The sequence below is a fragment of the Artemia sp. Qi Xiang Cuo genome, chromosome 12 (genome assembly GCF_049724085.1).
Source record: "Artemia sp. Qi Xiang Cuo chromosome 12, ASM4972408v1, whole genome shotgun sequence".
In the NCBI taxonomy this organism is placed as follows: domain Eukaryota; kingdom Metazoa; phylum Arthropoda; class Branchiopoda; order Anostraca; family Artemiidae; genus Artemia; species Artemia sp. Qi Xiang Cuo.
The window spans coordinates 54,060,710-54,071,004 of record NC_142805.1 but is presented as its reverse complement, the minus strand read 5'-3'; the positions used below and the strand labels follow the sequence as shown (position 1 = coordinate 54,071,004).

The 10,295-nt window shown below is 34.8% G+C and overlaps 1 protein-coding gene across 1 annotated transcript in view; it reads right to left on the bottom strand.

The window, feature by feature from the left end:
- Nucleotides 1-974: 974 nt before the first annotated feature.
- The window catches only part of PCID2 (PCI domain-containing protein 2), a 48,180-nt gene continuing 38,859 nt past the window's right edge, over nucleotides 975-10,295 (bottom strand). Inside the window, exons 6-7 of the mRNA XM_089097910.1 lie at nucleotides 6,661-6,761; nucleotides 975-1,449 (exon numbers count right to left, since the gene is read on the bottom strand). Coding sequence (XP_088954036.1) covers nucleotides 1,363-1,449; nucleotides 6,661-6,761 — 188 coding nt within the window. The 3' untranslated portion in view covers nucleotides 975-1,362. The remainder of the gene's footprint in view (nucleotides 1,450-6,660; nucleotides 6,762-10,295) is intronic.

Below are 10,295 nucleotides of genomic sequence, written 5' to 3'. Positions count from 1 at the left end.
GTCGCTTCAACAAACGACTTGGTGTAGATCCTAACCTTGTGCGAAAAATATGCAAACGGCCAGAATGTCGCTTAGAATATTTTATGCCCGCAGCGGTAACACGCGTTGTGTATCGGGCTCTTTTTGTCACCATTATGTTTTTTCCCCCGATAAGTTTAGCAACTAAGCTCATAAAATACTCTGCAAGGTTGCTAGTACTGTTTCCGATGAGAAATCGAGCTCGTCTAGTTAAAGTGTCAAAGGCTGAATACACATGACTAAGGAAAATATTGCTTGGGGCACCTTCTTCGCTGAATTCAAAAATTTTTCCTGCCATTTTGCAGCATTCTGGGCACTGTCTATGATGACCGCAAAAGAAATGCAATGGTATCGCTTTCAGATCATTTATAAGGTCTTTGACCCTTTCCTTTCTTTGGTTGTGCGTGCAATTGCGTTTCTTGCAAAGTCGCACATTTTCTTTATTTTTAAACCACTAAGAATCCTTCTGCATCCGGGGTTTTCTTTTTGCTTCATGTAAAGCCTCTTTTTTAGGCACTTACATGCATGGTTGGCACTCAATTTTTTGATATATCTACCGTACGGTACTTTGGCTGTAAGCTCTGCATGGGTGCTAGAGTCATCATCAGCGGTAAATCTAACATATTTTAAAGAGTGCATAGTTGGAGGGATTCGAGATGCCTCGACTAAAATATCAGGTTCCATACCTGTGCTTGGTCCCTGCCAGTTCGTAAAACCCCTATGGTCGGGAAGCAAAGTGTTTTCATTCCTTCGATGCTTCATACAAATGCAACAGTATTTATTTCTAATCCCAACATGTACAAGCTTTTTTGAATAAAAACAAATGACGACTCCACAACCAGACAACACAGAAAACCTATTGCCATAGCTTCTAGTGCACCAGCCACTATCAACTATAAAACAAGTCTCCACTGAACCATGCATGTCGGTTTTTTCGCCTGCTTTATAGCCATTCTGCACTCAATCTTGCCATTGTTCAGTAAATATTGACGAAGTGTTTTTTTCAAGTTCTCACCAATGTCCATTTCATATTTTGTAAAAACTTTTTGTGACATACAGTTTAAACCAACTGTAGAAAAAAGCTCCTGAATTTGGGTATGACTCATACCAGTGCTTATTGCACCAACTACTGCTTCTTTGTTAACATTTATTGTCCCTGCGCTGACCTTTCGTCTTTTGGCTACTCTTTCTGTAGTAAAATTGGTTCTTTTTTGCTTTTTTTCAGTCTGTTTTTCTTCTGGTTGTAAATCTGATTCCAAACTATGTGATTGGCGAGATAGTAACGATGTCTTTTTCGGTGCTTGTGGCATTTCAGTGTGTAAAGTAACCTCTTCACTGCACGATTCACATTTGAAAAAGAAACGTGAACGTAATCCAGCCCTGAACTCTCTGTCGAACATCATATTTGCGATAAGTTGTATGTCTTGGCACCTGAAACAAGACATTGGCTAAGAATTTGACATTGGGGTTGGGGATGAATTCATGGGATGAGATTAAATTTGTCACAGCAGTAAAAACGGAAATTAGTATAGGCGCCCCCCCCCGTGAAACACCCCCGAAATTTAGTACCCCCATCCCTTTTTGGTTGGTTTGCAATACATTTCGACTTATAAGAAACGACTAGAAATTTCCTTGAAACTCTAAAATGGGGTTCTCTATTTATTTTGTAGTTACGGAGGGAAGGATGTTTTTGATGCCAAAACATCCCAAGTATTAATAAACCTTAGCGTAAAGAGCGGTACTTTAAAAGGTAGGTAGTTCCCCACATATTCAGGATAATTTTGTTCCATCTGCGATTAGAAAAGGTTCAGACTTGGATTAAAGGGAGCAGGGACGGATAGAAAAAAAAGCTTCAAGTTATTAGGCAAGTAAAAGGAACAATGGATAAGATTATGGGTAACGACCAGATCAAGAACCTCTTGGGTAGCAGAAAGTCTTGTTCCTAAATTTTAAGGTCGATAGCTTGAGCTCTTGGTTTCAAAATTGGCACTGCACTTTATCATGTGATTTTTGGGTCCTTGCAACCATCCCTGGCTTCAAATGGTAGGAACTGCGATACATAGTCGATATTGAATTTTATTTACGGGAACCAAGAAGTATTACATGGATTCTTTGGTTTCGTACGGATAACTATCCCTTTGTCAAGCTGCACCTTGGTCACCCTTAGTTAAAACGTGCGAATATCTCAAATGGGAGCCTCTAAAGCATGTCACATACTGGGATTCCATCTAAAAATCAAGCAAAATTATTGCAGCAAATCAAGGCATCCGTGAGTCCAAGTCTTTATTTATGCATTTTACTCTGACACACATCAAACTTAAATCCGACAATGAATAAATAAATAAATAAAAGTAAATTGCACACACGTGCAGGGGCACCAATTTTCGAAAACATCGGAAAGGGTGAGAACTCCTTGTTTAAGAAGAAAATAAGATACCCGCATTCATTTTTTTCAAGATTTAAGAGAATTTTAGGTATGCTACTTGTATGGTATAGCCGTGACCACTCAAGTGATTCATCCATTGACCATACTTAGGTATATTTCATTTGGATTGAGCGTCAGAGAAACAGGTTCTATTTAGATGAGGAATATTAGGTCAGGGTTCAGGGGCGGATCCAGGATTTTTTAGGGGGGCACAAAATAGGTTCATCCGATAAAAATATTTTAGGGGGGGGGGGTGCAAAATAGGTTGATCCGATAAACTTGCGTTATGAGCAAGTTTAATTAACGCAAACTTGAGTTAATTAGTTAAATTACACTACTTTAGACAACGCTAGGGGGGGCACACACACCCTCCCCCTGGATCCACCACTGTCAGGGTGATATCGTACAAGTACCGATTTTTTTCTTTTTTTCTCAGTAAAAATACTAAAAAACAGTAGTTTCAAATCTAGTACGGAAAATATCCATTAAATGACACTCCAGCTCAAGCGTTAAATTGGTATTTGTTAAGAAAGCGGTAAGTATAAGAGAAGTGAAGTTTCGTTAATGTTAATTAAATAAAACAAAATAGGATGAAAATATAATAGTTCAGAAACAAATTTAGGCTATGTGTTTGTACATTAGGGGGTGGGGGTGGTAAAGCATAGAATATATTAAATACGTAACCTATGTTTATACAGCATCCAGCCATTACCCGATAAAATGCCTATCTGTTCTCGCAATACAATTCTCTTGTACTTACCGCTTTCTAAATAAGTACCGTTAAATTATTCTGAGCCTCTACAGTTCTTTGTTTTGTTTTTTGTTTTTTTTTGAAGGGGGGGGGGGTGGTTAATGTAACCATTTTTGGGGTCAGGCTGAAAAACAATATTATTTTTCTATAAAATTAAAAGTTCGTACTTACATATGTTTGATTACAAGATCTTCGTAGCTTTTCAGAAAATAAGGCACATTGACTATCCAACGAGCAGTCTTCAAGATTTCATAAGTTAAATTGCGGCCACCTGTTATTGCTTTTAGTCTCGGTGGTTCAATAATGGTTTCCTCTTGCAGAGATACTTCCTCCCATGTGTGAATAATCAATTTGGTTTCAGAAAAGGTTATTCTAGTGAGCATGCAATGTTGTTTTTGACTACATATGTTAATGATGCATTAGACAATAACCTTAAAGTTGCATCAATTTTTCTGGATATTGCGAAAGCGTTCGACACTGTATCTTATGATATTTTGTTAATGAAGTTAGAAAATTGTGGTATTAGGGGAAATGCTTTGAAGTTGTTAGAATCATTCTTAAATTCAAGGTCAATGTTTGTGGAGGTTAATGATGCACGTTCTGACAGTAGATTTATAAATTGTGGAGTTCCCCAGGGATCACCCCTAGGCCCACTTTTGTTTTCTATTTATATAAATGATTTGTCAAGTGCAGTTGATGGGTTGTATACTATTATTAAACCTCCTCTAGAGACACTTAAACCTAGTAAAGCCCTAGTTATGTTTGCTGACGACACGAAATTAACCGTATGTGGTAGGACTGAGAATGAATTGATGTCGCAATTACGAGAAGGTTTTAAGAATATAGAAAGGTGGATGAGAAGTAATAGGTTAAAACTTAATTGTAATAAGTCTTGTTTATTGATATATAGCAGATCTCCAAGTTATTACCCATGGGTGAATAATTTAAGTAATGGTACATCAATGATTCCACGAAAGAGGAGTGTTAGATATTTGGGGATTATTATTGATGAAACTTTAAGTTTTGTAGATCATATTGATTGTGTGTCTATGAAACTTGCACGTAATGTTGGAATTATGCGTAAATTGAAAAATTTTCTCCCAACTAGTATATTAAGATTATTGTATTTTTCAATTGTACATCCATATCTATTATATTGTTCTTCAGTATGGTCGTCTACTTTTGGAACGCATCTTCTGCCCCTGCGTGTACTACAAAATTCGGCAATAAGGCTTTTGATTGGTAAGGATAATAGAGGATCATCTGTTCGTAATGAGTTTATGACGCTGAAGATTCTACCGGTATCGGGTCTTTTTAAATTTTATAAAACACAGTTCATGTTTAAGTATCTTTATGGTAGTGTTCCTGTTTGTTTTAAGGGAATGTTTGTGAGTGGGGGTGATGTTCATGAGCATGGAACTAGAAATTTGGACGAATTTCGAAGACCGATTCCGCAAGCGACAAGATCATTTTTTTCTATCCGTCATGCCGGTCCGAGTGCTTGGAATAGTTTACCAGTGGAACTTAAATGTGTGGATGACCTGCTGCTGTTCCGTAGTTTATTGAGATCGTATTGTTTAGTAATTTATTATTTTTAATGAATTGGCTAAAAAGGGGGGGGGTACGTGATTATTGTCAAGGGGCTACGTAGAGTATGTTAGTACTAGTTTTTGAGTTGGAGGGCAGAACTTGTATTTGTATTCATATTAACTGAAAAGAGTTATTATTTTGGATCTTATTTTGTTATTATGATTTTTTATGAGTTTAGAAGGGATTAACCCCGCACAAGCTTGCTTCTGGGGGTATTTTGTTTGTTTGTTTTTATGTATATAGTAAAATAAATCCCAGTTATAAATTGAATTGAAATTGAAGCAAATACTTTGGAAGTCTTGGTCTTCCAAATTTTACGTATATTTTTTTTAACTTTTCCCTACCTCTTTGCACGTTAATTAAATTAAGTCCTTTTTTATTGCGCTTTTTTCCTATAGTTCAAAAAGTTTTTCAATATCTTGAATATAACTTGGTCAATCCTTGATATATTTTGATTGGTTTTGAACAACGGCATACAGCAGATACGACATGTTTATTCAAGTTTAGTGGTAGACACGGCGCCTGTTAATTGCAACACTGACCCAAAAATTAAACAACCCTTGTTCAACTTAAGGGTTCCGTAACTCCAAATCGATTGCAGCAAAAAAAAACAAAGGATAAAAAAGCCTTTAATTGAGTAAAATCAACATAAACTGTCTGAACAAATAGTTCGGGTTAAAAACATTTACAAGCTAGTATGAATTTTATTAAAGTTGTTAATATCGTTTTCTTGAACAAAGCCAAAAGAGTTTTTGCATAAAAAATGCATTTAAAAAACAGAGGGAGGATAAGAAAAAAAAGTGAACCTGACCAAATGATAGCCACTAGTCTCCCAAATCAGGTGAACCACTATTTAAGTTCTCTAATATATCTGTTTCTTTAAACAAACAAAATTTCTTTAACATTGAAGAGATAGCCAAGCGACTTGGACTGGTTTCGCCCCTTAATATAATGACGAAAAAGACAGGCCCCCTAACCTCCAAATGAGCATTTTAATTGATAAAATAAATAATAAGATACCACTTGATACTTTAAATAGAGTTCACAAAAGCTTTATATAGAATCATTGTCCATATGCGGTGGCTTGCATCTTCACTGTGACATATCTACATCTAATAATGATCGACAGCCCTTATGTTAGGACCACTTATACATTGTCATCCTTAGAGAAGCTGTATGCCTAGCGGGGTTTACTTATTTACCATTATACTTTACTCTGTCCACTTCGCCTATACGAATAGTTTAGAAGTTTAAGCTTCCCTTGTACGTTTTAAGTTAATATCTAAGAGACCCAAAGCAATGTCATGCAAGGAGCATGAATGAATGAATAACTAATAAAAATGGAAACTGAGATGGAGTAGAAAGAAAATCGCCAACGTAGGTTAATGTGGTTTTATCTGATTAAATTCTGCATGATCTTTCCCCCTCTGCCTACCTTATACCCTGATATACTTTTTTAAAAACTAATCTTACAAGGCTTTAAAAGTCTCATCTGTAAACACGATACGAAACAATATTTCTCGACAAACTATCCTTCTATTCTCAAAGTTTAGTTTTTAAAAAGAAAAGCCACGAAAGTGATCTGTTAAGGGCTAGAAAGACATAGACGTGTTACTTTTTTAGTCTAGAAGAGTAACCAATACGCATTTTCAGGGAAATTAATTATCTGGTCGAATTAAGTTGTTGAAGAAATGCACTAACAAATATTGATTTTTAGCCTTTTACGCTGCTCTCCTGACAACCCTGTCATCGACAGGGTTGCAGTATCAGCGTTTGTGGTATATTTGACTGGCATGTTTCAAATACAAACAAGGAGAAAGAAAGGGAGAAAGAGAGAGATAGAGCGAACCTGTCTCTTAGAACTTGTAATACTCACCATTAACATTTTCAAAGGAATGAGGTTAACAAGTATTCGTCTTTTATTGTTTGGACTATCTTTATGACAATTTTGAAAAGCGACGTCGAGATCATCAGCAGCTAAAAAAGAACAACAAAATATCTTACGAGTTCATAAAATACAGAAGTATTACAAACAATAAAACAAGAGTCAAACCACTTTTCAAGAAAAAAAAATCGTCAAGCGAAAACAAATACAAGACATACCTAGGTGAATTACTATTCGCGTTTCTGCTTAAAAGCAAGATCATTTTAAGTTTTTCAAGACATTACTTCAAAAAAGGACATTATTGAAAAACTACATATGTACATAAGTACAGAAGCTAGAATTTTTTTTTAATGATTTTAAACACATATTCTCCGACCAAAGAAATATTTTTAGCTCTTCTTTCAAATAGAAGAAAACCGAACTGTCGTCCACATGAAGATATTTTTATCGTGCGACGTGAGATATTACTGCCGACACGATAAAAAATTGACCGGTGGCAGATTATAGCTTTCATCCAAATTCCAAATCCGAAAAAGGTGTATTTCAAATATTTACTCTACATATTCTGTACGAATCTTTTTATGCTAAAAACTATTCTGTAAAAATACGTCTTTCTCCTCCCCCTCCCAAGGTAAGTTTTGAAGTGTCCCAAGGAGTAGAGAATTTATTCACGGCAGCCAGATTTGCCATCAACCTATGAAAGAGATCACCTTGTTTGAGTGGAAATTCGAATGACTTCTTTTTTTTTGGAAATAGCGTCAATTTTGGGGAGCAGCGGGGTTAAACTCCCCTCCTAGATCCCTCTGTCCTGAGATTTCAAAAATTACCTTTTCTGGGGGGGGGGTGGTGGGTTTGAAAATGACTTTTATTGCTATTTCCTTTGAATCTTTTTTTTTAATATCAGTAAACTTACTCCCCCCCCCAAGACATTGAAAAATGTATTCTAACCCTTCAATAAGTTTCCATGACTTGACGCTACTGTTGGGATTACCCATCTATCAGTAGTAATCAACATTATACTTCTGACGAAGCTATAGTAATTTCAATGTTATTCTGGACCTTGTATACACCTTTTCAAAGAGATTCAGAGCTCCCTCACATGACCTTCTGGATTTGCTCGGAGGTATAGCAATTTCTATGTTATTCTGGACCTTGCATACACCTTTTCAAAGAGATTCAGAGCTCCCTCACATGGCCTTCTGGATTTGCGCGAAGCTATAGCAATTTCAATGTTATTCTGGACCTTGTATACACCTTTTCAAAGAGATTCAGAGCTCCCTCACATGGCCTTCTGGATTCTATGGAAGCTATAGCAATTTCAATGTTATTCTATAGAAGCTTTGCATAATATGCTATGAAGGACAAGTTTTTTTGACATAATTTACGTGGATTAGATTTCTATTTCATGATATACAAGTTTTTTTTAGGCTAAATCCGTGTCAGAAAAACCGGTGCGTCTTTTTTTAGCTGCCAATATATTCAATTATTTTTTTGTATATATTCAGGTTTCAAATTAGGATTTTCAACAGTTTGAATAGTTCATTCAACCTATCAGTATCAGTATTTTTGCGATCATTTACATAGATATGGAATATTCTAAGCAGCTTCTGGTAAGTAAAATTTTCTCATTATTATAATAAAAATAAATTGTCTCGCCATTAAGTTAAGGAAGAAATTCCTTCCTTACACTGTGTGGTTACCTCATTTTTTTAAAAAAAGCTTCCTTCTCTTAAATATTGAACAGTCCATGTATTTCAATTTTAGTAAATATTAAAAAAAGAGAGACATGTTCACTTTGATTTTGGTTCATTGTATATGAAAAAAACAGTCCATGTATTTCAATTTTAGTAAATATTCAAAAAAAAGGGAGGCATGCTCACTTTGATTTTGGTTCATTGTATATGAAAAATTAAAATAGAATTTCGATACTATGGAATTGAAGATCCAATGCCCTCTGTTAATATTTTGAATAAGTAAGAATTGAGCTAGCTAATTAAATTTTGTCATTTTTTTTTATTTCAAATTTTGACGGTTTAGTACCATGATATTCGTAATTTAGGTATATAAGTTTTTAAAAAAAACTTTGCATATATACAAAAAAATATATAATTGTCAACTTTTCGTGTTTGTTACTATGGAATTGAAGGCCTAATGGCCCCCCGTTTTGTATTTACGCGAAGGAACATTTGAGCAGAAAAATATTAATTTATAAAAAGTAGCAGGCATTCTAAAGCACTAATAGATTGAGCGCTACGAGTTTCAGAATCGACTTTATAGGTCAAATTATATCACGGGAAGAGGGTTTTAAAATCCTCCTTCCCTTAAAACTCAAAATTTTCAAAAAATTTTATTTTAAAAAGCTTTTTAATTATTTCTAAAGCACTAATAGATTGAGCGCTCCAAGTTTCAGAATTGACTTTGTAGGTCAAATTATATCACGGGAAGAGGGTTTTAAAATCCCCCTTCCCTCCAAACTAAAAATTTTCAAGAATTTTATTTTAAAAGCTTTTTAAACATTTCTAAAGTGCTAATAGTTATAGCACTACAAACATCAGAATTGACTTTATGGGTCAAATTATATTATGGGGAGATGTTTTTGAAATCCACCTTCCCTCTAAACTCAAAATTCTTCGAAATTCTACTTCAGAAGCTTTTTTAAATATTTGTAAAGCTTTAAGACATAGAGCATTAGAAAAATCAGAATTGACTTTATAGGTCAAATTATATTATGGGGAGATGTTTTTGAAATCAGCCTTCCCTCCTTCCCTTCCCTCCAAACTCAAAATTTTCAAAAATTTTATTTTAAAAGCTTTTTAAATATTTCTAAAGTGCTACAAACACCAGAATAAACTTTAGAGGGCAATTTATCTGTAAAAGAGGGCTTATTACTAAATTTGTCTTCTTTTTTTAAGGATATTGAGATGGATACATGCCCTCCCTCTGAAAAGAGACCAAGACGGGATGATATCACATCAATGCAAGCTGCAAGACGATCAGTCATCAGATTTGCTAATTCCAATGCACAGTCGTTGGACCGGGCAGGAGTCTCTATGCAACCTGACAAGAAATTCGAGTCAGCCTCATCTGATCAAGATGGAGGGAACATTCCTCTTCACGCCTTGCCAGGGACTTCTGATGTACAAGTGCAGCCAGAACTTGTAAATCTATATATTTTTTTTCTTTTCCATATTTTTTTCCAAAAATAGGACAAATTTTTTCTCAACTGGATAACTTTTGATGAGTAAAACTTAAATTTGTTTCTAACCTATTCTATAATAATAATCCTATTTCATTTTCTTTCATTAACCAAATTAGCAATATATAAAAGAGTGGTTATAACACACAGAAGTAGCAAATAGCTTATCAGATTTATAAAACTTTACCTGTAATTTCTGTTTTAACCAAGATGTTTTCTAATGCAAAAAATCCGATTATTTCTTTAAACAAATAACTATTATTTCACACTTGAAAATCGAACAATCATTCTTAAACTGAGATGTGTTTTTCACCTAGCTTTTGTGTGTATATTTAATCCGTTTATCAAAATAACCCATCGCAATGGTTGGATACTAACCTGACAGGCATAAATTTGAACCTTAATCACTACAAAGTGAGTCTCAAATAAT